We start from the raw sequence: 27,689 nt of genomic DNA, 5'->3' as shown, positions 1-27,689 counted from the left end.
TCATCTGTTGCCTTGGTAACCAGATCTGCAGGTGCAACTGCCGTTTTTGGCGCTACATCCCAGGGTGTCCTCCTCCACACACTGACATTCTGAAGTGCAGCCAGCTCCATGGGCTCCCTTGGGACGGTCTGCAAGCAGATTGAGGCAACCCGGTCACCTGAAAACCATGCTTTGTTTCTTTCGCATTGTTAGTGCACAGGCATGTAGTTCTGTGGGGCCCGATTATGGGGGAAACAAGGGGATCATCCTGACTGCCAAAAAATTAGGGAAACAAATGTCTTTCAAATCAGGCAATTCATTTGCTTTTTGGCAACTGGATGTGAACAGTGAAGCCTGAACTACTTAAAAGGCTTTAGTGCTTCCGGGAGAGAAATCGCTTCTCAATGCGCTCCATTGGTGCCTGTATTTAATATTCTCCAAGGACTGCTAAGGCCTGCCAGGCCCCATATTCATCCTGCCGCAGCACGGCGATGATGGACAAGCATTGATGGGAAAGCTTGCCATTGTTTTCATTCCCTTTCATTATACGGTAATCCGAAATAATTTTACATCGTGTAGATGACACAAAACTTTCATCCTGACGGCAGCATTATCTTGGCCATGTCTTTGGCAAATGGTGCTCGCCTTTCCTTCATTATTTTCCCCATGACTTTGAGTTTAAGGCATGTTAGTCAGCACAGGAATTCTAATTTGAGAAAGTCCCACCTTTGCATTCAGGAAAACATACTGTACCTTAGTTCTCTCTTTGAGGAGTTATAGTAATTCAATTCCCTTTCCAAAATATAACTCTGACAATTTTTTCTCCCCCATTACAAGTGTCTACAGGACTCATATAAAAGATCCTTCAAGTGCCCTCCAGGATCAAAATAATTATATTATATACCTATATAGGCTTTGCTGTGGACAGGTGCTTGGAGAGAACAAAAATAAACCACTTGACTTTCTGATGGATGGAAATTATTAGCATCTGCTAATATTTGCTATTATTAGCAGAGCTAATTTGAAGTGGTGGTTACAATGCCACCATGGAGGGTGGTCTTTGTCTCAATTGCCAGGGACAGAGTTACCCCTTAAAGCAGAACAGAATTATTAACAGGGCTCCTTTTCACTGTTAATAGTATCCTATTTGGATGATAAATTATATGATACCTCTGTCATCCTTCCTGCATCTTCTTAGTGTTGAGTCCTTCCCCAGACCCACCAAGCCCCCAGCGTCTCTCAGAGCTGTTGTCTTCCTTGATGTGGACCTCGTGCTCATTCTAGAACACTCACCTCCTTAGATTGGCTTCCATGCCCTACTTATTCTTCCTAGTTCAGCTTGTAGAACAGTGGTTCAGGGGACAACTCAGACACCACGGAATACTTAAATGCGACAATTGGGTACATTAAGAACATAGAACTGGAGAGATATACTTACAAAAAAAGAAAAAGTGGAAGAAGTAACTTTTTTAGCAATCTAGTGTCTTCTCAGGATTTGCTATGCATTGAAATGTATCCTCCAAAATGCATATGTGGAAGTACTTACCTCCAGTACCTCAGAATGTGACCTCATTTGGAAATTGTGACTTTGCTGATATAATTACTTAAGATGTGGTCATACTGAAGTGGGATGGGCTTATAATCCAATATGACTGGTATCCGTATAAATAGGAGAAATTTGGACACAGAGGCACTCACACAGGGAGAATGCCATGAGGATGCTGGAGTTCTGCTGTCACAAGCCAAAGAACTATAGGAAGCTAGGGAAGAGGCCTGGAACCGACCCTTCCCTAGCACCTGCAGGGGGAGCATGATCTGCCAACACCTTGATCCCAGACTACCAGCCTCCAGAACTGCGAGGCAATGCATTTCTGTTGTTTAAGGCACTCAATTTGTGGTACTTTATTGCGACAGCTCTAGAAAACTAATATAGGGTTGCAAAATTCAAGCTTCTTAGGGCCAGGCAAGTGGCATTAATAAATGAAGCCTCAAGTCTGAACAATAAGAGTCCTGAAGAACTGGAATGTGTATGATTTTCTAAAGAGGGTCACATTCCAAATGCTAACCAACATTGCCACCACCACCATCTGCTTTTTAAATTTTTGAGCAGATAAATTATGACTTAAATGTTTTTGCCAAAACATCTGGTATTAGCTTATAAAATATTCAAAAGTTATTACTAAAAAATGGGGAGTGTCTTGTTACCCTAGAAGAACAATAACAGAAGTGATGCTATCTTTGTTTCTAGGTGAGTTTTCTTCCCTTGGCATGTTCCAGGAAGTATCTGATGCTCTGGAACATACCATTGGCCTCTCCATTTTCTCATTTACCCATGTCTTCTCCCCTTCTCTTCCCTTTTGCTTGTCCAAGCCTTTCCTCATGACTCAGGCTCAGTTTTCTATGATGCCTTTACTGGCTCTGTTATTGGAGAATTCACAATTTACTCTCTGTTTTTAAGGAGCATGCCTTTTCTTAAGTAGATAAGGTCCATGGACATTCAACTAAAAATACAATATAAGACTCTAGAAGGTCTCTGTTATTAAAAAAGGGTCATGGTATTACTGAGGTTCACTCAGGAAGGATTTTCAGAGGCAGGCATATGGAATAGGTGGTGGAGCGAGGTACAGACTGTTTCAGGCCCACAGGAACTTGCACACAGCTTCAAGATGGGATGGTCGGTAGGCGTCCAGAGCTGTCCCACTGGGAGACAACTTAAAAGTTACCGATGAGCTGAAACATTTATTGGTGATTGTGTTTTCTCACATCTTTTGCAGAATGTGATTGCTGGCCAAAACGCAAAATGAATAATACGTTTTAGACATTTTAGGGAATGATATTGTTTTGCACTAGAACCCAGAAATAAAAGACACTTGTACTGGGCCTTCGATATTCAACTTTCACAAAGTGTGGAATGTCCACTTAAATGAACTATTAACAACCCTCTCTCAATAATCAAGGTAAGCCTAACTAGGAAAAAAATGGAAAGACTCCAGAAATATTTTTCTTTCATTCATCAAAATATAGATTCTATAACGTAAGGAGGCTAAATAAAGATTAGAGCATAAATCGTCATATATATATATATGATACGACCATATAAAATATGTTATACTTTTTACTCTCTTCTTTTGTCTAATATGAACAAAGAAGAACAGAGATGTGTTGCTTACCACCCAGTTCTACAACAGTTAAGTCCTAACCCACTGCAGAATAGTGTACCCTGAGGGGAGTCCAGGATGAAAAACAGGAAGAGGCACTCTGTGCTTTGGATAAACAGGCACTTAGATGGTTAGATGCATATCTCAGGAAAAATTTGAATGAACCCAGATTCTTTTACCAACATGTATATATATATATATATATATATGTACACACACATATATATATATATATATATATATATATATTTAGTAGAAAGAGTGTTCATTTTTTTAAATTACCTTAAAATGTCATTTACAGAGGTGCGGATTTACATAACTTGGCAATAACATTTTTAAAATGTATGGGCTATTTCATATTACTGCACTTCCTCTTTAATAATATATAAGGCATTTCATTTTACATAAGTAAAGGATAATGTATAATATCATACAACAGGTGTGGTGCCAGTTAAGTCAACCCTAAAATTAAATGAGATGTGTATGGGAGGATAGAAATATATATAAATAAACTGGCTTCTCCCCTACCTCTTTGGAGCAGTTTCCTCAGAGCGAACTGAGGGGCTGTCTCCTAGGCTCTAGTCTTCAGCAAGACCCTGAATAAAACTTAAGCTTGCAGCTCTTATGTTGGCTGTCTTCCTTTAAGTTGACACTGAAGTATTTTTAGTATTTTTCTAAGCTTCCTTGCTTACACACAGAGAGAAAATTCCATGCTTGTGACTTACTCAGATGACAAAACCTCCCATAGCGCCCTGGCTCACACATACAGGCGCCATACACCCTGTGGCAATGGCCACTGTTGGCACAGTTACATTTCCTTTTGCAACTCTTCCCAAAGAATCCTTTTGGGCATCCTAAAGGGTAGAAAGACAAAGGAAGTGAATATTAACCCACATGCAAACCTCACTAGAGCTGTTGTTACATAAGATAAGGAGCTTGCAAAAGGTAAGACATTTCCAATCTGATTGGACCAAGGCTAGAGAGCTCTTTTAAAAACCACCCCTGTGATTTTATGTCCTCTGCCAAAAATTCTGCAATGACTTGCCATTGCTGTCAGGTTAAAAACTCCAAACATAACAAGACTGATGAGCCCCTGCACTGGCTGACCTCATGTTGCACTAATATCTCCCTGACTTTTGCTCCACCAGCTGACCTTCCTTAGGTGCCTCTAATGTACCTCACTCTTTCCCATTTCACAGCTGGACAACACGTGGCTCACTCTCTCATCCCCTGTCTCATGTCTCCTCCTTTTGCAGGCTTCTGCTTAAGGGTCACTTCTCTAGAAGTCGTTCCCTGGCTCACACAGTCTGTATGGTTCTCATGGTCTGACCTCCAAGCACACATTAATATTTAATTTGAAATACCTACCAACATTTGTAACCGATGTCTGCTTTGAACAAGACTGTAAGTTCCACGAAGAAGGACCAGGAGCTTTTTTATTTTTGTTTTGTTACCATATCATAAAACCTGGCACAGTGCCTTGCAAGCACTTAATATATATATTTTGAATAAATGAATAAATAGCGTTCGGAGGATAAACAACTAGAGGTGCCTTCCTGCACCTCTCTGAGAGCAAACTAAACTTGGTTTCCATCTCCCCAGTTTCACGACCTGTGAGAATCTAATAAATTCCGATGATTTCTGGCAATCCCTGAAGACTTATATCTTCATTGACTCTCTGCCTTCAACTCCTGGGACTGTACAAGCAGTTTCTTTTTTGTGTTTTATCAAGCCATGTAGAAAATGTGGTCTCTTGACTGGTTTCCATGAAAAATCCACACACAGCAATCATTGGATTGGTATTTTGTGAGCTTTTCAACCATCATTTCTCCTCTCTTTTCCTCTCTCTCTCCTCTCCTTTTCTTCTCTGATTTTTATCTCACTTCCTCCCTGATATGCCCAAAGAGCTTCATTTTCTTCATTCTTTTATTATGCAGAGCAAATCAATTCACTCAGGCCGTATGTGTAAACCTCTGCACACAAACTCAACATTTTGCTCAGCAAATGAGAAAGGCTGTCTCTGTATCTGGATTCATCCTGCTTAGATCACAGTTGGTGATTTAAGTATCAGTTATTTTTTTCTGTTACACATTCATCAGTCAAAGCAATTGTGCTCTTTTATATATAGACACAGCCCTTTACTTATTCAGAAAAACCACCTTGAAGAAGAGCTACAATCCTGCAGCCTGTGGAACAAAACCCACATTCACAGAAAGATAGACAAGATGAAAAGGCAGAGGGCTATGTACCAGATGAAGGAAAAAGATAAAACCCCAGAAAAACAACTAAATGAAGTGGAGATAGGCAACCTTCCAGAAAAAGAATTCAGAATAATGATAGTGAAGATGATCCAGGACCTCGGAAAAAGAATGGAGGCAAAGATCGAGAAAATACAAGAAATGTTTAACAAAAACCTAGAAGATTTAAAGAACAAACACTTAGATGAATTAAAGAACAAACAAACAGAGATGAACAATACAATAACTGAAATGAAAAATACACTAGAAGGAATCAATAGCAGAATAACTGAGGCAGAAGAATGGATAAGTGACCTGGAAGACAGAATGTTGGAATTTACTGGTGAGGAACAGAATAAAGAGAAAAGAATGAAAAGAAATGAAGAGAGCCTAAGAGACCTCAGGAACAACATTAAACACAAAAACATTCGCATTATAGGGGTCCCAGAAGGAGAAGAGAGAGAGAAAGGACCTGAGAAAATATTTGAAGAACTTATAGTCAAAAACTTCCCTAACATGGGAAAGGAAATAGCCACCCAAGTCTAGGAAGCGCAGAGAGTCTCATACAGGATAAACCCAAGGAGAAACATGCCGAGACACACAGTAATCTAACTGGCAAAAATTAAAGACAAAGAAAAATTATTGAAAGCAGCAAGGGAAAAATGACAAATAACATACAAGGGAACTCCCATAAGGTTAACAGCTGATTTCTCAGCAGAAATGCTACAGGCCAGAAGGGAATGGCATGATATGCTTAAAGTGATGAAAGGGAAGAACCTACAACCAAGATTACTCTATCCAGCAAGGATCTCATTCAGATTCGATGGAGAAATCAAAAGCTCTACAGACAAGCAAAAGCTAGGAGAATTCAGCACCACCAAACCAGCTCTACAACAAATGCTAAAGGAACTTCTCTAAGTGGGAAACACAAGAGAAGAAAAGGACCTACAAAAACAAACCCTCCAAAATTAAGAAAATTGTCATAGGAACATACATATTGATAATTACCTTAAACGTGAATGGATTAAATGCTCCAACCAAAAGACACAGGCTTGCTGAATGGATAGAAAAACAAGACCCATATATATGCTGTCTACAGGAGACCCACTTCCGACCTAGGGACACATACAGACTGAAAGTGAGGGGATGGAAAAAGATATTCCATGCAAATGGAAATCAAAAGAAACCTGGAGTAGCAATACTCATATCAGATAAAATAGACTTTAAAATAAAGAATGTTACAAGAGACAAGGAAGGACACTACATAATGATCAGGGGATCAATCCAAGAAGAAGATATAACAATTATAAATATATATGCACCCAACATAGGAGCACCTCAATATATAAGGCAACTGCTAACAGCTATAAAAGAGGAAATTGACAGTAACACAATAGTGGGGGACTTTAACACCTCACTTACACCAATGGACAGATCATCCAAACAGAAAATTAATAAGGTAACACAAGCTTTAAATGACACAATAGACCAGGTAGATTTAATTGATATTTATAGGACATTCCATCCAAAAACAGCAGATTACACTTTCTTCTTAAGCGCACACAGAACATTCTCCAGGATAGATCACATCTTGGGTAACAAACCAAGTCTCAGTAAATTTAAGAAAATTGAAATCATATCAAGCATCTTTTCTGATGACAACAATATGAGATTAAAAATCAATTACAGGGAAAAAAGCATAAAAAGCACAAACACATGGAGGCTAAACAATACGTTACTAAATAACCAAGAGATCACTGAAAAATCAAAGAGGAAGTCAAAAAATACCTAGAAACTAATGACAACGAAAACACGATGACCCAAAACCTATGGGATGCAGCAAAAGCAGTTCTAAGAGGGAATTTTATAGCAATACAAGCCTACCTCAAGAAAAAAGAAAAATCTCAAATAAACAATCTAACCTTACACCTAAAGGAACTAGAGAAAGAAGAACAAACAAAACCCAAAGTTAGCAGAAGGAAAGAAATCATAAAGATCAGAGCAGAAATAAATGAAATAGAAACAAAGAAAACAATAGCAAAGATGAATAAAACTAAAAGCTGGTTCTTTGAGAAGATAAACAAAATTGATAACCCATTAGGCAGACTCATCAAGAAAAAGAGGGAGAGGACTCAAATCAATAAAATTAGAGATGAAAAAGAAGTTAAACAGACTCCTCAGAAATACAAAGCATACTAAGAGACTACTACAAGCAACTCTATGCCAATAAAATGGACAACCTGGAAGAAACGGACAAATTTTTAGAAAGGTATAACCTTCCAAGACTGAACCAGGAAGAAATAAAAAATATGAACAGACCAATCACAAGTAATGAAATTGAAACTGTGATTAAAAATCTCTCAACAAACAAAAGTCCAGGACCAGATGGCTTCACAGTTGAATTCTATCAAACATTTAGAGAGGAGCTAACACCCATCCTTCTCAAACTCTTCCAAAAAATTGCAGAGGAAGGAACACTCCCAAACTCATTCTATGAGGCCACCATCACCCTGATACCAAAACCAGACAAAGATACTACAAAAAAAGAAAATTACAGACCAATATCACTGATGAATATAGATGCAAAAATCCTCAACAAAATACTAGCACACAGAATCCAACAACACATTAAAAGGATCATACACCATGATCAAGTGGGATTTATCCCAGGGATGCAAGGATTCTTCAATATACGCAAATCAATCAATGTGATACACCATATTAACAAATTGAAGAATAAAAACCATATTAAAAAGAAAAAAGAAAAGACCACCTTGAAAAGTAGAGATGCAGCTTTTATTTTGTTTATTTCCTATTAGAAACATCAAGAACTTAAAGAGCTGTCTCATGTGACCAGCCATTCCTACCGTCTTCACAGGTTTTCCCATGAACCCCTGAGGGGCACTGGCACTGCCAGCTCAGAGGATCACAGGTGCCTCCGTTCTGACAATCACAGATGCCGTCATACTCTTTCCCACTGGTCTCTAGGGAACGAGCTATGAAGAAAATGGAGAAGGTGGACACACAGTGTAATATACTCATTGTGATACAAATGGTTAGAGAATAAAAGCTTGTCTTTCTATTAGAATGGATTCTCAGTAATTAAAATCTCTGTAACTTGCAGACCCAGGAAGAGTCTCTGGCCCGTTCCTAGTTTGAATGGCGTCATCATTGCTGGAAGAATTACTGATACAGCTAGTTAAAATGATGTTGACTGAAGAACTGCTAACAAGGTTTACATGCAAAATTTACCTTGTTCCTTAAACTCTAACCTTCACATTTTCAGAACTACTTAAACATTTTTGCTCTATATATGTTACTAACCTTAGTGAGAAACAAACTGCATCTTCTATTTTGAAAAATGGGAAGAAAATGTAGAAAAAAAAGCCATGGATTTTTAACCGGAAATGAAGGCAACTAAGACTGTCTTGAGGGTTCCAAGGTATTCTGCACAAAGACTGACAAAGTCAAGCAAACAACTGTTTTCTTTGGTTTGTTGTTTTGCGGGGGAAGTGCTTACTATTCCATTAAAAATAAATGAAGTGGGGGAAATGTCTATGACTTTAAGCTTAACTTGAGTAAATAGAGCTGTTGAGATAAGTTCAGTACCTATTTAAATTGACATTTTATCATAATTGGCTAAATATTGTAAAACTACATTTACATCACCTCCTCCATCTACCCACCCACACCATTCCAGATGTTGCTAATATGGAAACTTGGCTTCTTATTCGCTTTTTTCTTTGCTTTCAAGCCCGAGGTTACTATGAAAAGGAAAGGGGAAAACAAAAGGAGTAAGAGAGAAAGAAACTGGCCACAAATACTGGTTGAGACCTGCATTGTTAATTTACATGTAGTAAGTCTTTGAATTCTTACAGCAACTATAGATGGCACATTTTTTAAAATATATATACCTGGAAAATGAAGCTAGGCAAGTTTAAATAGCTTGAACAGTATGTGGATTATAGCAAGGCATCAATATTGGCATACCAACACTATCATCTGGTAGTCCCCCACTAAAAGAATATGATATCATGGTGCACACGGATTTGCTAAATACTTCATTAACATCAAACAGAGCAATTATCCTGGAGAAGAAAATTTTAAAACAAACATGCGCCAAACCATAGCTGGATGATTTGGAAGAAGTCATGAATCTTCCCTTCCATATAATATACAGTCCATTCATTTGTCATATGAAAATACTCCTATCTTCTCTTTCCACTGATAGAGTCTCACAATAACAAATGAGACAGTCAATATGAAATCTCTTCAAAAGAAATGGAGTTCTAAAATGTGCTGTTAAAATTAATATGTGGTAATTTTTTAATTGTTTCACTGTAACTACTTGGAGAAATTCCTAAAACATCAAAGTATATGTTTTCATTATAGACCAATAAAGATATTGGGCTAGAAGATCTACTCCATGGGAAAACCAACTTTCCAGATCCCTGCAGAATTTTTTTTTTTTAAATGTCTCTTGCTGCATTTGAAGAGCTGGTACTCTTAGAAATACTAGTGATGAATGATTGGTCACTTCCATTTATTACAGTTTATAGGGATTTTTAAGAAAGTGTTCTTGCTCTCCCTTTTTGTTAAAGAATTACTGAGCACTTTTTTTTTTCCAACCTGGATTGTTCTGTTTTAATTTTTGTAGAAGAAAAATGAAAGAAAGACAGGAAATGCAAAGAAGACATAAGTTTCTGCTTTCAGGGACAGACTGCCCTTTTCTGGACCATGTGAACACTTAGAGAATCTCAAGGTTTTCCAAAGCCAAAGAAGGGGTCATGTTATCTTCATTTTATCAGGAAGTTCATTTTCAACATTTCTATATTAATTTTGTGTCAGATGTTTTATTCTGATGCATTTGCAATATATTTTTAGTTTCATCTCTCATGCTGACATGTTAGGGATCAAGGGTTTGGAAGATGCATATTTACCCAAAAAATTTACAATATAGGGAAAACACTTACTTCCTAATAGTCATGCAATAAGATTTATTTGATCCCAGTTTTATACAGTTGACTATGTCAAGCAGCAGGTCCATATAGCTGGGAGTCTCAATACAAAGTTTTATCCATTCATGCACAGGTGCTTCCAACTTGGAGAAATGTGAAAAGGATCCGGCCAATAAGCTTCCAGGCTAGTAAGGAAATGGAACAGGAGCATAGCTAACTCTAATTCAATGGAGAGAGGGAGAGAAAGAGAGAGAGAGAAGTAGAGAGAGAGGCTTTAAATCCACCAAAAATATAAATAGCTGTGATTAGACTGGGGCCATCAAATAAAGTGTCGTGCAATAAATGGCAATAGACAAAGATGGCAGTTTAGCGAAAGGCACAAAGCTGGAAAGTGCAAAGCATTAAGTAGTGAGTGGTTTAGCTTGCTGGAAATGATAAGCTGGTCAAAGAGTTGTGGATAGAAAGAGAAAAGGATTTATGAGGGCCTGATATTAGATAGTTGCCAGTAACTAGATTAGAAGCGTAAAGCTTTATGTATCAGGAAATGGGACACTCCTGAAGCTTTCTAAGCAGCAGGGAGACATGATCAGAGTGATGCTTCAGGAAGAGCCTCCACACTCTAACTAGTAATTCTGGGGGAACCACTTCGCTATGTTATAATTCAAGTTTTGCATCCATCTCATAATAGAAACAATATTTGTGCTCTTTCTTCCCACACGCAGGGGCTTCAAAAGAAAATCTGCTCATATCATCTTCCAAGCGATTCACAAAGACCAAGAAAACTCTTTTATTAAAAAATTTATGAGGGAAATTTAAAAAGAGAAAAAGGAAATAAAAATAGTCCATATATTCTGTTTTTATTACTTGGCAGTTTTAGTATCTGCAAATATACCTCCATTTAAAATATAAAGGAAAAAATTTATTAGAGGTATTATTTTTCAAATCATTGACATTTTCTCATGAGAGACTTATATAAAAAACTTACAAGTGTCACTGGCTGTATTTACATATTGTTTAAAAGAAAAAGAAGAGAAAACACAAACAAAAAAGAGGCAGCAAACAGTCAAGCAGTTCCATTAACTACACTTCGTAACTCAAATCCTTTCATTTTTTTTTTCTTCATTGGGAGTAGCTTGCCAGGGCCTAATGATTTATTTAAATGGAGGGATTTTTATAGGCCTAGAATATGAGGATCCTTTATAAACTTTTACGTTCCATGGATAAACAAGAGACAGCACATCAAGTTTCCCAGGGAACACAAAATCTCCCATTTTAATCACATGTTCAGTTTGAAACCTCAGTGCTTCACAGACATTCTTTGTGCACAACAAATAAATTGGTTTTGCACCCATAGCAATTGTTAACCTTGTTAAAACATTTTGGGGAGAACATATGTAAAGAGCTCATGACCAACAGTTTACCAGCAGTAAAGGAAAATTCATCACTCTCTTACCAGGGCTCCAAGGAATCACTTACATTCGTTACAAAGAATGTCTCCCCAGCCAGCTGGGAAGAAGCATGCACTCTTTCCTTCCTGGCACCAGCCTCCATTCATGCAGTCCTCACAGCTCAACGTGCAATCGTGTCCGAAGGTATGATCTAAACAGACCGGAATGCGATACCATCTTAGTGGACCCATACTGTCTACGTCACTGAAAATAAAGATGAAACCCTTCATGTTCCAAAAAACAAATAAACATGATCCTTGGGCACATTTCCTAAAGAGTCCCAGAAAAAGACAATGGCAAAGAGATACCTTTTAAAATAGAGCTTGGAAGTAGTCCCTAAAGAATATTTAGGATATTTAAGAAAGTAAAAAATGAAAAGAAATTACCATTAATTTCTGAACACAAAAATAATCAATGGTCCTGGCACTTTAGTGTTTTTCCTTCCAGGCTGTTTTATGCAAAGTTTTGTTTTGTTTTTTTCCCAAGTAAGCCTTTTTACTGAGATTTAATATACATGCAGAGAAGTGCACAAAACTCAAGTGTACACTTCATACTTTTTTCTCCCACAGTGTAAACAACCCCATGTAAATGCCTCCCAGATGAAGATATAGATTATTACCAGCACCCCAAAAACTGAAAGGTGACTTGATGATTCTTAATCATTAGCCTTACCAATTAAGCTCTATTCTGATTTATATCACCATGGATTATTTTCCCTTATTTTTGAACTTTATATAAATGGAATTGTAAAGTATGTACTCTTTGGTATCAAGCTTCTTTCATTCTATATAATGTTTATGAGACTCATCCATATTGTGTGTTCACTAGTTTATTTTTTATGGCTATATAGTATTCTATTGTATAAATGTACCATAATGTGTTTATCCATTCTATTCTTGAGGGAAATTATCTTAATCTGAATAAGGATGGAGAGACTTTATCTCAGTTGTTTTTTTAAGGCTCACTCCATTTTAAGATTTGCCCCTGTTTCTAGATGGGGTCTTTCAGATGTCCCAGTTGAAAGCCTGTCATGTTTAGCAAGGCTTCTCCACCTTGGCAGATTCTCAACTCCAACTTCTACCTCTCCAGCACCATGCATGATACTGCTGTAACTGTGCTTAGCTCCTTACTCTCTTTGCAGCTGTCGGTAGACTTCCTGTCTTCTCTGTCTGCATAGCCCATACATTAGCAAATGGCTCAAGGAGAAAAGTAGCACAGATTGTCCATCTCACTTGTCTGAGCTTCTCTTCTCTCTAGATCTTGGCCACTCAAGTTCTGACTGTCTTGGTAGCCCTGAACTATTTCTATTCTGACTTTGAGTAGCCAAAGTATCAGGAGTCTAATTCAGTAACATTAAAGCATTTCTATCATTATGCAGATGCATTTATTGATATTATTATCATTGACCATAGTGTATAAACACATCTGCTATTTTACTGAATGTCTTCTAAAGAAATCATTAAGCTTTGATGCTCTTAAAATACAAGGAATAGAGGGAGAACAAAAAGAGCAGCTCTGTCTTACAAAGAAAAGAAAAAGAAGCAGCAGACTGGCTGCAAACTGTTACTTTTGAAAGAGGTTATGCTAATTTATTCTGATCAGAAGTGATTTGATGCTTGAGTTCCGTTGCATGGATATATAAGAAAAACTGCTCACATTTGTAAAGATATTTTTTCTTGGTCCACTTGAGCATATTGAACCATTGATTTTCTGCATTTTAAAATTTAGAAAGGGTCTAGATTTTAAGGCTATTTAAGGTAAATTTTAACTATACAAAAATGACTTCTAGTAGAGTTTAAACTGTTAGAACTAAAAGGTCCCAATCCTTTTCTCCATTACGCTAATTCAAAGCTATTTTTCAGCTCCATTTCACTGTATCACATTTTCAATAGCGCCCACCCCCCTGCACCCCCTCGTCCACACATACCTACATAGCAACCTTTTTTTGTGCTAAAGGGAAGAAAGACAAAAGATGATGAATTTCATAGGGAGCTTTGAAGAAGTAATCTTGGCCCCATTTTTCTTGCTAATATCACGTTAAAACTCTTGATGGCATTAAACATTGATAATGAAATTGTCTATGAAAGATTTATGTGAATTATCTAAAAATAGAGAAAAGAGGTGATTTTAATGAGATACATGCTTTTACGCACCAACTCTGTGCAAAGCAGTCAGTTCTCCTCGAATACCTTTCCCCTCTTCCTCCTCATCTTCTTCATCTTCGTGGGTGAGAGGCAGAGAGGTGGCCACATAATGAAGCAGTTGAGGTGGGCTCTTGAATAGAAGACCTGGAAACTTCACAATGTCTAATTCCTCTTCTTCTTCCTTTAACTCATCATCAACTAAAGCTCAGACCGCACAGGGAAAGACCTGGATTCCACATGCTGGTTAAAAGAAGGAAAAACTGAGCAAGGGTTGATGGGAAAAATGAGAGAGTCTGAACTATACAGTCAAGGCAGGGGGCAGCTGAAAGGTAAAACTCTTTGAGAAAGCCATTTCAAACTGCCTATTGTAAATGAAGGTGAGAAGCAGGAAGCACAGAGTTGAAACTGCCGCAGAAAGAACAAAAGGAAAAGAAAGATCTCAGTCTGTGAAGAGAGAAAGGGGAGGACAGGTTGAGTTAAAGAATATATGGTCTCCGTGCTCCCAAAGAACAAGACAAGGGTTGAAGTCGGTTAGAAGAGATTCGATAAAACTCTCCACAGCAACTTACAGATGCAAGGTTTTCCATCACTTCCAATTCTGCAGCCTTCCTCACAAGTATACTCATAGGTTCCCACAGAGTTGACACATAGTTGGTCACAGACGATACTGACATCCAGACAGTCATCCACATCTGGGAAAATTTAAACAGTGTCTGCTCTTAGGCATTGAGAGATAAAATAGACATTATGAACTCACGGGCATATTTGTCACCTTTATTAACCAATAACAATGTATTGCTATACAGAAAGCATAGCCCCAAATTCTTCCTCAAATATATCCTGCCAATTATTTTTCCTTCACTCATTTCCAAGTTTACCATAGTTTACCTACATAGACAAGGTCTTTCTGAGAGCTTGTTCATGAGATTTGAGGAAGAATTTAAAACTTACATGGTCTTAGGCTGTGTACCATTTTGCAGAACGTTCATTCACTCTTGAATTATTCAATATCTATGGTGAAGCCTTTATTCCATGCATAATTCTGTACACAGTTTGTGGAGAATTTGAGAGATGGAAGAACCCTAGGCCTTAATCTCATATGACTTACTGGTGTTATGTCCACGTCTGAGCCCAGACTTTGATCAATGTGTTCAGTATACTAAAAGTTCATTTATGAAGCTGAGTTTCTAGGCCTGGCCTCAGATTGTGGATACCTTTTCCATTTGGATGTGTGTACCCAAGTATGTATATTCACGCCATATAATCATCTCTTGGCTCACTCTGCTTTAGAACAGATGGCACATGAAATTCAATTTTTTTTGGCCCTGTTAATTGGATGGGAGGTGTAAGTGGTAATATGCTCTACTGTGTTTAGAATATATAGATATCATAGTTGTATGTTCTTTGCTGTTATCTGTACTGCAAGGCTGAGGAGTTTGGCATCTATATGAAGAAACACAACTCTTATCCTCAACAGAATACAAGAATTTATTTCTTTAATCCAAGAAACACTATTTTCTCTGAGGCACTTCTTTTTAAAGTCTTCTCATATAATTTGACTATTATTGAAATAGATAACAATCTTCTAATCTTTTATTTCAAGAAAAGTAAGGTTCAAAATAATGGTAATAATAATCACAAATGAAAATTTAAAGATTATATATTTAAGGTAAACTCGTTAAAGTAATTTACAGCAATGACTGACATGAGCCCTTCTTAATGGTATAAAAAAGTGAATTAACTCTACTCACTGAATTCAAACTCTCCTATCATATAAAAATATACCTATCAGCTAGAAGTCATCTGAAAGGTAAGTGAATCAATTTCAACAAATAAGTTAGAAAACTATAAAATGACTCATCTTAAAACTTGCATTAGCTAGATTAATATCAGATATATAAAGGATTCTGATACAGATTTGGACTGTGGCTCATGAACCCGCTATCCTTTTGCTATTGCCCTTAAATTAGAAGGACACTCAGTAATCACCTCTGATTCCAGTCAAGCTTGCCACGAGCAATTCCTGTGGCAGTGTGCTATGGCTTGCTGGAATCTCTCACTTGCCTGTATATATTAAATTAGGTAAAAGGGATTATGGGTCGATGACTATTATTATAATAATAATAGCTACTTTTAGTTGAGTGATTTCTCGATGTCAATCACAGTAGTAGGCACTTTACATTTATTACTTTTCTTAATTTCCCCAGTAATTCCATTATTGTCTTCACTTTACTGATGAGGATTTGAGGCTCAGAGCACTGTCACCCAAGTTCATATAATAGAACGTGGTCGAGCCACAGAGAGATCCAAGTCTCTTTAGTGTCAAAGCCTTCCCTTTCCCACCCTAACACTCTATCTCAGATATTCCCCCTCCATTGATTGCCCCATCACATCAGGGATTTCACATTAGAGCTCAGGAATTCACCATCACATCCACAAGCATCAGAACTGATCCTAAAGCCTTCCTGACAACTGCATTCACAGCCTCCTAAATAGTTGATGCAGAGCTGGGCCCAGCAGGCTTCTCCACTCTCACATTCATCAAGGTCTAAAGGGGGAAAGGACATTTCTGTTACTTAAGGGCAGGAATTTAACTGACCTGTGAAGGTGCCGATAAGCCTCACTTCGAAATTAAAACTGTTTTACTAATCATTTCCTATTTCTCAGGTTACAGAGTACAGACACTGAAGAGACTATAACACAAAACAAATGAGGCCGCATTTGGGTTTACGTTTCTGACATGCTTCTATGCCTGGTATTTATTTGAAAAGCATGTAAGTCATCTCCAAATGCATTTATAAGCACAGGGTAAGAGATCTCTGCTATTTTTCCAGTTTAAATAGCAATCTAACTGAACAGAGAACTTGAAGAATGACAACAAAAAAACAGCTTGAGAAGAATAGCCCAAAAATGCCATTTAGTGGACATTTAATAGCTGCAAAGAGGAGGAAGTCTTAGGTCCCTATGTGATTGTTCTTCTGGAACTTCAGATGAAAGAACGTTCCCAAGCAAAAAGAAGTCACGTGACTGGGAAGAGCCGTGGATAAAGGCAATTTAGAGAGAGGGCAGACAATCATTTTAAATATTATGTGTTAAATTACAGAATATTTCAGGGCATTTGCTTGAACTTTTCGATGATGCTTTGACTGGGATGAGTTTTTATTATAATTGGTGACACTATTACCCTGGAATGTCCTATCAGATAAACAGCTTTCTAAATGATGATCTTTAAGTCTCCTTCAGCACTGTTACTCTAGAATTCTACAGTCTGGCATGTGTCTTCCTTTATTTGCCTTGCAGAAAATAAAAATGCACCAGAAGATGTCAAATTGAAACCTTTCAGCCAAAGGCTAATCGATTTGTCCTGAGTTTTGAGGGGATCATTTATAATATAATTGGCTAAAGGGTAGCAACAGACTCTTTACCCACTGCTTTCACCAGGCTAGACACCTGGGAATTGTGTGGTCAGGGTTTTTGGCTATAGGTCCTTAGTTCAATTCTACCCCCTTTGTTGAACTGTTAAGTTGGGTGGCCTGTCAGTGCTGAGTTTACAAAATCCCATTGCTCCATAACTACATGAGCGGCCCCAGATATAAAAGGTCAGTGTCTCAATTAACCTTGGAAAGGGTACCAATGTAAGAAAATGCAGACAAGAGAAAGGAAGGAAAGAAAATGCAATCAATCAGCTAAGGTTAAGGGTCACCATAAAATATCCAAATGAAGGTCATTTGGACACAAAATATTCTTTCTCCAGCAAAATGTCACAAGCAGTGCTACTCACAAAACTCTAGATGATATTTTTTTCCTTTCTTATATTAAAACTTCATTTATCCTTTGTATTACGTAGCATGAATAGAGAGGACAAAAAAAAAACTTTAAAAAATTCAGTTTCATTTTATCTAAAACATTATCTTTTATGTTTTTTGGATTTTCTTATTTCAAGATTTTTTAAAAAGTCTTCTCAGATATCACCAGAGCCTCTAAACATATACGTCTCATGATTCCCTGTTCTCAACCAGTAAGGAGCACAATTGCATCACATAACTGGAAAAATGAATTCCTCGATCTATCATTTTATGACCCATTTTGGATTCTTCTTCTATTATCATTCCTCTGGGGTTATTTCCTGTCTCATGTACAGAACTCACCTGAAACCCCATTCTTCCTTTCTTAAAATGCCCTGTCCCTTCAACCCTTATATCACCTGTTTTCCTAAATTTCTTGATTCCTTTTCAGATCTTATTTGGTAATATCTTTGCTTGCTTATTTTTTATTTTTAATTTTTCTTCCTCTCTGATGATCATATTTTTCCTATTTACATTGGCCAATACACCAAATATTGCAGCATCACAGAGAAATTCACCTGTACTTAAAAATTTAGCCCTAATCAAAACTATAGCATTAATTGCAGTCAGGTGAAACAATTAAACATTTCAACTATGACTTCAGAAAAGCATCAAAAGTAAACCTTGAAAAAACTTGATCTTCTGTATCTGCCCCCCACACATAGTCACTGAATAAAGCTCCAAAGATTAGAATAAAATTATTTTTCTGATAGCTACCAATTGTTAAATTTAGTGAACTTACTGCTGGTCAGACACTTGTATTTTGTATAGTTGTCTTTCAAATTGTGTTAACACATCTCTAGGTTTTAGCCCTAATAAATTTTTGCATTTGGGCAAAACTGACCATTTGCAGACTAGAACACATTTATATGTAAAAGGAAAGTTGTGTAAAAGGAAAGTTATGTAAAAGGAAAGTTGATCCTAAAATACACTAAAAAGAAAATTGTTTAATTTCCCTCATGCATGAATGTTTTACAAAGCATCCATGGCCTTAATCTGTTCTCAGGCAAATAAGCAGAGTATGTATACGCACACTCCAAACAAATCATTGCCTTTACTCTAGTGAATATTTGGTCTTTAGGAATGAGTGTTATTTATTGTTGGAAAATGAAATAAACTTGAGCCGTAAACAAAACAATGTTGTCATGTTGACTGCTGAAATGTCATAAATATGCAATTTTCTACATTTTGACCCTGGCAGATGCTATTTTTTCTGGCTGTAAGTAAGAACTTTACTGAATTGTACTTTTCAAAGAATAAGGAAAGATACCAAATTATAAGTTGCAAACAAAAGGTTTAGCAAAATTCCAGTTTCCCTTATCCAACAGTCAAAAAAAGAAGGTAGGAAGGAAAGAAGGAAGGGAGGGAGGGAGCGAGGGAGCAAAGAAGAAAGGAAGCCCTTTATTTTTTCCAGAGATACAAATGTTAGCAAGGTAGAAAATTATAAGCATAATTTTCATTACAAAAAAGAAGCAAGGCAAGCAACTGGTTTCATTAAGTTAATCATCATAGACACTGAGAAAAATGCAGAAGGTGATGTTCGATCAAGAAATAACAAGTAATGACATTGTTTTGGTTAAATAATTTATGAAACCAGAATACTTCAAAATCCCTTGAAGTTCACTCTGTCACATTAGTACCAAACTAAAAAATCCCAATGACTTAGGCTTTTGAAATTCACCTCTCCTCTTTTGGTACTTCAATTTGCCTCAAACCATACTGTAGCATGAAAAGGTCAAAGATTTTTTTTAGTACTCACATCATAATTTTTAAGAAAGGTGATATAAAGTATCACAAAAGAAAACAAGCAAATATGGTGTCATAATTCTCGAATGATGGCAAATTGTTTCAGGGGCTTGTAGGTGCTCTCAGACCCAGAGCACATAGTAATTTAGTTTGATGTTCACCCTCCCTATTTTTAGTAGATATTCCTTTTTCTCAGAAGTTCTAGATTAAACATTTCATTATGAAGCAAGGCTGGGGTGGAATTTATTCTTCTCATTGTCTTAAATGATATAAGTTCTAATAATACATTGAAAAAGTTATCCATTAAAAATAGTTTTGAGCTGGGATTTCCAAAGAATAACATCTTTTAAAGTTTTCTTTTGGAATGTAGCTACCTGCCATGTCAAAGGTGAACATGCATCCAAATTATCACCAAGTTGAAAACCAATGAACATGATTGCTTCTGCTTGTGGTGGAGAGAATTAGCATGCATGGTGGCATTTTTGTTTGAATTATAAATTACATTAAATGGTTAGATAGGCCTTAGAATATTTTCCAGAAATAAAACTGTTAAGTCCATATATATTGCTAATAAGTTTTAAATCTCCTTTAACTTCAAAGTAAATATCTAAACACAATGATGTCTTCTGTCAATTAGCATTTCTTTTACATTTATCCAGTAGCCAAAGACACTGTTCATTTTACTTCTTGCAGTTTGAGAGATGTGGCTACATTAGAGTACTAAGTATTAGAGAAGAAAGGGCTAAATGAATCCAGGGCAACTTCTGAAGGAAGATGGCATTTACCAAACATTACCTATGCATGTTTTCTCATCTGAATCAAGCCAGTGTCCATGGTTACAGGAGCAACAGGGCCCACCAACTGCATGTTCACAGTGACAGGAACAACCACCATTATTCTTTTCACAGCTATTGACAATTTCCAATTCAATCCCTTTCCAAAACAAGCAAAAGAGAATTATTAGCATAATAACAGAGAAATCTGAATACATGGCAACAATGGGTACACTCTCTCTGTTGGGAGATGACAAACTTTATTGGAAATCTGTCAACACTCTAAGCATATAAAAGTAAAAGTCTGAGGACTATTAAGCATTGTAAATATCTATACCATATCAAAATGCTAATAAACCTATAAATAATGTCAAATTGACAGAGTGTGGCAGAAAGGTAATGAGTCCACCAGTGGTTATTAAACGTATCTTAAAGGACACTTACGTCTGGGAATTTTCAGTATTTTCAGAATGTAAAAAATACGTGTATTGAATCAATGATCAGAAAGCAAATACAGCTGACATATCTGTTCTCAAACTAATGGTATGTTAATATCTGCTCTTTTTTTTAGGCTGTGAGTACATGAAAATACTGTTAAAAATGGCTTTGGGGGGCTTCCCTGGTGGCGCAGTGGTTGAGAATCTGCCTGCTAATGCAGGGGACACGGGTTCGAGCCCTGTTCTGGGAAGATCCCACATGCTGTGGAGCAACTAGGCCCGTGAGCCACAACTGCTGAGCCTGCGCGTCTGGAGCCTGTGCTCCGCAACGAGAGAGGCCGCGATAGTGAGAGGCCCGCGCGCCACGATGAAGAGTGGCCCCCGCTTGCCACAACTGAGGAAAGCCCTCACACAGAAACGAAGACCCAACACAGCCATAAATAAATAAATAAATTTAAAAAAAAAATGGCTTTGGAACAAAACTATGAACAAAAAACCAATGAATTAGCTGATTATATGTAACTGGTATCATGTTCGTATGCTAATCAGCTTTGATGTATACAAGAGTCACTTATTACATAACCATTCTCTTCCTTTGAGCCCTAATTTGCTGATCGTGGTACATGCCGCTACTTTGGGGCACTTTGGGGGGCATCCAGCTCAGTGTACAGATGCCAATTTTCCTGAGCACACAGGTATTATAACCAATCATTTTCTAAGTGAGAAAATGAAAAATAAAAGAATGCTTTGCATCATTGTTAAAAATATGGAATTAGATACTCTGCTATTTTCACCATTGGCCTCTACTGTTCTTCATTTGCGTTGCTTGGACACACCTCTAAATGAGAGCGACGACATTGGTTCATTTCCTTCCATCCTTAACTCCTGAATCCTTTGAAAGAAGAAAGATGGGAAAGAACAGGACAAGGGCACTTAGGATTGTGGTATTCCTTGAGAGCCTATATCACCATTCAAACTGCCAAGGTATCTGCTATGTTGCTGTATGGTTACATGTACAGAAATCATGCTCCCTGGTCCCAGCTTCCAGTCTACGCTAGGCAGCAGCCATTGTGTCCCAGGGCACCCAGGGCACATCCCTGTCATTGTGCTCATTCCTCTGTGCCTTCATCATCTTGTATTACCCAGCTCCTAACAGATGTTCAAAAATTGGTTTTGAGAGTAGAGAATGGACTTGAGGGCACGGGGAGGGGGAAGGGTAAACTGGGACGAAGTGAGAGAGTGGCATGGACATATATACACTACCAAATGTAAAATAGATAGCTAGTGGGAAGTAGCTGCATAGCACAGGGAGATCAGCTCGGTGCTTTGTGACCACCTAGAGGGGTGGGATAGGGAGGGTGGGAGTGAGATGCGAGAAGGAGGGGATATGGGAACATATGTATATGTATAGCCGATTCACTTTGTTATACAGCAGAAACTAACACACCATTGTAAAGCAATTGTACTCCAATAAAGATGTTAAACAAAAAGAGTGTTAAAATTTTTTTTAAAAATAGGTTTTGAATGATTGAATAAACAAAAAAAAGATTATGCTAATCAATTTATTGTTGAAAATAAGAATGCCTTTGGGTTTAGAAACAGCTAGTTTAGGACTGAGCAAAATAAGAGAGCTAAAGGAAAGGCTGAAATAATTAAGGGAACTGATATTTTTCACAATATGTTAGCATATACTCTGTAGGGAGACATATTTCAAATTTTGGCTCCTATTCTTGTTTCCCTGTGATCAATGCAGCTGTAAGACTGCCGGAGGTACTTTACATATAAATGACATTACTGTAACCTCATAAAGAGCTAAACTATACGGGACTCAGACATGCGCACACGCATCTAGAACTGGCCACTAGAAGTAAGCTGAGAGTCTGCGTTCTTGATACAGATGAAACTGTTTAACTATCATACCTAAAAATATGCTTTAAAAAAACTTTAAAACCTGATCCCTGTGGTTTCTCATAGATAGCAAAAAATCATTATTTACTCAGTATATTAAATATGCATTAAATACATATGGAACTTAGGTTCACTATATACTGCTTGGTAGTTTGGGAACAGTTTTGTTTAACCATGCTAGATCTGGAATTTTCTAATTTCTAATCACAAGATAGTGATAGTGCATTCATAGCACACTTGGAGGATTCGATGTTTATGCTATACAGTATTTTGAGAGCCTCTGAGAAGAAATGATATAAATACAAAATATTGTTGTCCTAGGAAAAAGTTAAAACAATATTTGCCTAAAATATACTGTTACATGAAGAACACGTAATTCATTGTTTTTTTCTTTTTTTAAATTTATTTATTTATTTATTTTTGGCTGTGTTGGGTCTTTGTTGCTGTGCGCGGGCTTTCTCTAGTTGCAGCGAGCCGGGACTGCTCTTTGCTGCAGTGCACGGGCCTTCTCAACGCGGTGATTTCTCTTGTTGTGGAGCATGGGCTCCAGGCACGTGGGCTTCAGTAGTTGTGGCATGCGGGCTCACTAGTTGTGGCATGCGGGCTCACTAGTTGTGGCATGCAGGCTCACTGTTTGTGGCTTGCGGGCTCTAGAACACAGGCTCAGCAGTTGTGGCACACTGGCTCAGTTGCTCTGCGGCATGTGGGATCTTCCTGGACCAGGTCTCGAACCCATGTCCCCTGCATTGGCAGGCAGATTACTAACCACTGAGCCACCAGGGAAGTCCCTCATTGTTAAACATTACCATGTTCTGAAAACATTTACCCCACCTACAAGTTTTAAAACACTCAAAATACCAGTTTCCACCAAGAAAGTTTTGTATGTCAGTAAATATTGAGGTCTGGTGAGAGCTACACAAAGAACTCAGCCAAATATTCACATGAGGGAAATAAATGTAAAAATACACCTCTACCAAATGTATTCAACTCTAGGGCAAATTGCTTTCCCAAGTAACTTTCACAGAAAGCCTATACCTCATGACTCATTAGCAATAAAGGCCCCCTCTTTCATGATAACTGAGAACTCACCAGTCAGATTGCAAGGGATTTTATTTCAGGCATCTGTAAAATGTACTCATCTCCTAAACCTCTGGCCACATTAAAAAGCCAAAATATTAATAAGAAAGAAAAACCCATCCACATTTCTCTCTGCCTGAAAGGACTCCTCAGGGCACTGAGAGAAAGACTCACTTCAAAAGAAGTTATATCCTAATTAGTAGTTAATTCTTCTCTCCCATGTTATTTAGTTTGCTCTTTAAAAGACAAATATCACTGCAGCAAAACTGCCCTGTCTTTAAGCAGTAGAAATATATCAACAGACCTTAAGGCTACACTGGCAACCCAGGCACTAAAGAATTAGAGTTTTATGCAGAGGAGGAGAAGGAAAAATTTAGTGACCTTAAGAATGTCTCTTCGGGGCTTCCCTGGTGGCGTAGTGGTTGAGAATCTGCCTGCCAATGCAGGGGACACGGGTTCGAGCCCTGGTCTGGGAAGATCCCACATGCCGCGGAGCAGCTAGGCCCGTGAGCCACAACTACTGAGCCTGCGCATCTAGAGCCTGTGCTCCGTAACAAGAGAGGCCACGATAGTGAGAGGCCCGCGCACCGCAATGAAGAGTGGCCCCCGCTCGCCGCAACTGGAGAAAGCCCTCGCACAGAAATGAAGACCCAACGCAGCCATAAATAAATAAATAAATAAATAATTAAATAATTAAAAAAAAAAAAAGAATGTCCCTTCATGAGAGAGCTTAGGTAAAAACACTACATAATTTATTCTGTTTATCATTATCCTTATTCTTCTTCCTTAATTAAAACTGATCAAGAGACATATGATGTATACAAACACATAACAAAGTTAAAAGGATAGTATATTTGGAGCCTAAAGACCCTAGTTCAAGTCCCAGTTCTGTTACTTACTCATTTGCATAATTGCATTTTTGACTTCCGCCCGGAAAGGATGGTTTACTAAGATGTGGAGAGCTGGGAAGGGCATCTTTGGAACTGAGATCGGAAATCAGACATGGTCTTACAATCTAGAGCCGCTCCTTGTGTTGCTGGTTCCTTCACCCCTGCTAGTTCCTTTTCCCTGAGTTTTACACTGGAATTATAAGTGTTCAATAAATATTGCACAGCAGAGGTGGTGAAGGAAGACAGACTCTTCACAAAGGAGAGCCATGGGTCCAAGAGAGCCCGAGTCAGAAGACCTGAGACTTAGTCCTTGTGGTCTACACTGTGGATCATGATGCCGACCATTGTCTGTTGACTCTGGTCCCCTGTTTTGTCAAATTAAAATGAGGGGGTTGGCCTTCGAAGCTCTCACTCCCATCCTACCCCAGTGGAAAACATTCTCAGGAGCTTCCACTTTGGCAAGACATTCAGTGTAGTTCTTTTGTTTATTACTCTTGCTTAACACTTGTAAAATGCCACACATTTCCTGGGCTGCGATTATTGCCACTTACTGTAACACTGTTTTCCATCAGCTCCCAGCTCAAAACCAGGGTGGCAGGCACAAGTGAAAGATTCCACTGTGTTCACACAGCGATGGCTGCAGGGAGCAAGCCCTTCAGCACACTCGTTTACATCTGCAGAAAGAGATACACAGGAGCTGTGTCTTCAGAGCTGGAATTAAGGTTTATTTGTAAACTATAGAAATGAACTAAAGCATCCCCTGCCTCTCAACCCCCAACATCAAACATAACAGTAAAATACCACATAGGCTCCATATTTGCAAATAAACCAACTGCGAATGACATGAACTCTACTGTAGGTCTTATGTTCTCAAACACTTCTTTCTACCTATTAGAACCTACTAGTATCTATTAATTTGAAGAAAGAGAAAACAAACAAAAAATAGACCTTTTCTATCCTCTAATAATACAAGCAGAAGTCATTGTAATTTGTCTTCATGAATATATATCAAATTCTTAACCAAAAATGGTATCTCTCTGATTTAAGACAGTACAAGTGGCCATACACAAGGCAGATTTGGAGTCTTCATATGTAGCAATCCATGGTGTGTATTGTACATATGATTGTCACAGGGCAATGCCATTTAAACACTGGTGCCCTCTCTCTCTCCTGACACTGACGGCCAAGTCTATTCAGTATAACATCATTTTGTGGCCCATGTAGTTTCTGCAGCTCCACCCACCCTTTAAACGGATAGGTCTCACCATTATTTTCCCAAATAGCAGCTCCTCCTTGTACAGTCCTGTATGTCACCCCCCACCAGGACTCTTAAGAGAAATACTCATTTTTCTAAGGTATTTATAAAACCCTACATAGGCAGTAACTTTGGGGACAGACTTTTTAGGAATAATGTACCAGATATTATTAAAATAAAAATTTGAAAAAGATATTGTATAGATAAGTATGGATATATGTATATATCTATATATGTATACATCTGTCAATTTTCCACAAATTTTAATAAGATCCTATTCTGTGCCAGAAACTCAGCAAGGTAGGTGCTATGCACACAGAGGACCAAAGCAGAAATGTTCTCTGTCAGAAAAATACGTTAACATAATCCACAGAAAATTTTATCTTGGTTTTGGCTTAAAGAAAAAAAAAAACTAACTTCACACTAATTTTTATGTCTAATTCTTTTTCAATTTCTTAAAGTGTTTATCAGTCCCATAAGTCAGGAAACATTTTGTATTTTCTTAATTAATGCAAATAAACTGTTTCTCATTTCATGGAAATGCTGTGATAAAAATGAAGGATTCTGTGATTTCTCAGAAGTTATTAAAACAAAGACAGTCCCACAGGAATGACTTCATTTATCAGTTCTGGTCACGAAGTAATTTATCACTTTCATCTTTGAATTGAAGTATGTCTGTTTTGCTATTTCTAGGAAACAGAAATATGTAACCTTGTAGTTATAGAGTTTCTATCTTTTTGGTTTTAATTATTCCTAACTTCTGAGAGCACTCATTTGCACATACTTGCTTTTCAAAGGTTATCCCCACCTTCTGTAGCCTATAATCAAAAACTCCCTGTGAGGTTATGGAAGGTTTTGAAATATTAATTCTGGAATTCACTTCAGAATGAAAAACAGAAAACAAAAAGAATTAATTCTGAAACTACACCAGATCATTTTTTGTAACTAAAAATTTCACTGAGTTTTTACAGTTTCATAAAAATACCTTTCAGAGTGATCAAATAAGAATATAAATGTTCTTGGGGCTTCCCTGGTGGTGCAGTGGTTGAGAGTCTGCCTGCCAATGCAGGGGACACGGGTTCGAGCCCTGGTCTGGGAAGATCCCACATGCCACAGAGCAACTGGGCCCGTGAGCCACAATTGCTGAGCCTGCGCGTCTGGAGCCTGTGCTCCGCAACAAGAGAGGCCGCGATGGTGAGAGGCCCGCGCACCGCGATGAGGAGTGGTTCCCACTTGCCGCAACTGGAGAAAGCCCTCGCACAGAAACGAAGACTCAACACAGTCATAAATAAATAAATAAATAAATAAAAGAATGTGAATTTCTAAAAAAAGAAAAAAGAAAAAAAAAAGTTAAAAAAAAAAAAAAAATATAAATGTTCTTTTTTAAGCATAAATGAAAACACCTTTCTCCTAGCTGTTCTGACTATTCAAAACTGAATTACCACAGAATTTCAAACAATTACCCGATTAATCTATCAGCTTCAACTTCCAACCTGCACAGGCCTTTTTGTATGCAGACAGCTGGTACCCTGGGTGACCGGCACTCCTGGCCACGCCATGCTCACTCTGACAGATGTGAGCACATCCATTTCCACCCATGCAGGGGTCCATCGCTAAAAGCAATTAAGCAGTGATAGTTTTCAATTCATTAACTTTAGAAAGATGTACAGAGCAGAAGTGTGGAGGAAGGTAAAAGAGAACTGGGACAGGAGGATTTCTTACATAAAGATGGTAAGGGCTCTGGAAAGGCTTTCCCACTTTCAGATGACGCTAATCCAACAAAATGTTTCCCATTTTGTGATCTGAACTCCAAAATCTGAACAAATCCAAACAT

The 27,689-nt window shown here is 37.8% G+C and overlaps 1 protein-coding gene across 1 annotated transcript; it reads right to left on the bottom strand.

Moving 5' to 3' along the window:
- LOC118893969 (multiple epidermal growth factor-like domains protein 6) lies at positions 1 to 27,689 on the bottom strand. The gene is made up of 11 exons (XM_036849653.1): positions 27,578 to 27,689; positions 27,349 to 27,468; positions 25,152 to 25,274; positions 20,311 to 20,448; positions 16,350 to 16,472; positions 14,494 to 14,616; positions 13,930 to 14,122; positions 11,809 to 11,984; positions 8,242 to 8,370; positions 3,863 to 3,991; positions 1 to 128 (listed from the first exon to the last, which is right to left on the bottom strand). The coding sequence occupies exons 1-11, from the start codon at positions 27,687 to 27,689 to the stop codon at positions 1 to 3; spliced, it is 1,494 nt and encodes a 497-aa protein (XP_036705548.1).

This window comes from Balaenoptera musculus, chromosome 4, assembly GCF_009873245.2.
Source record: "Balaenoptera musculus isolate JJ_BM4_2016_0621 chromosome 4, mBalMus1.pri.v3, whole genome shotgun sequence".
NCBI lineage: Eukaryota > Metazoa > Chordata > Mammalia > Artiodactyla > Balaenopteridae > Balaenoptera > Balaenoptera musculus.
Note: the sequence above shows the minus strand (reverse complement) of the source record. Positions and strands in the feature narration are given on the sequence as shown.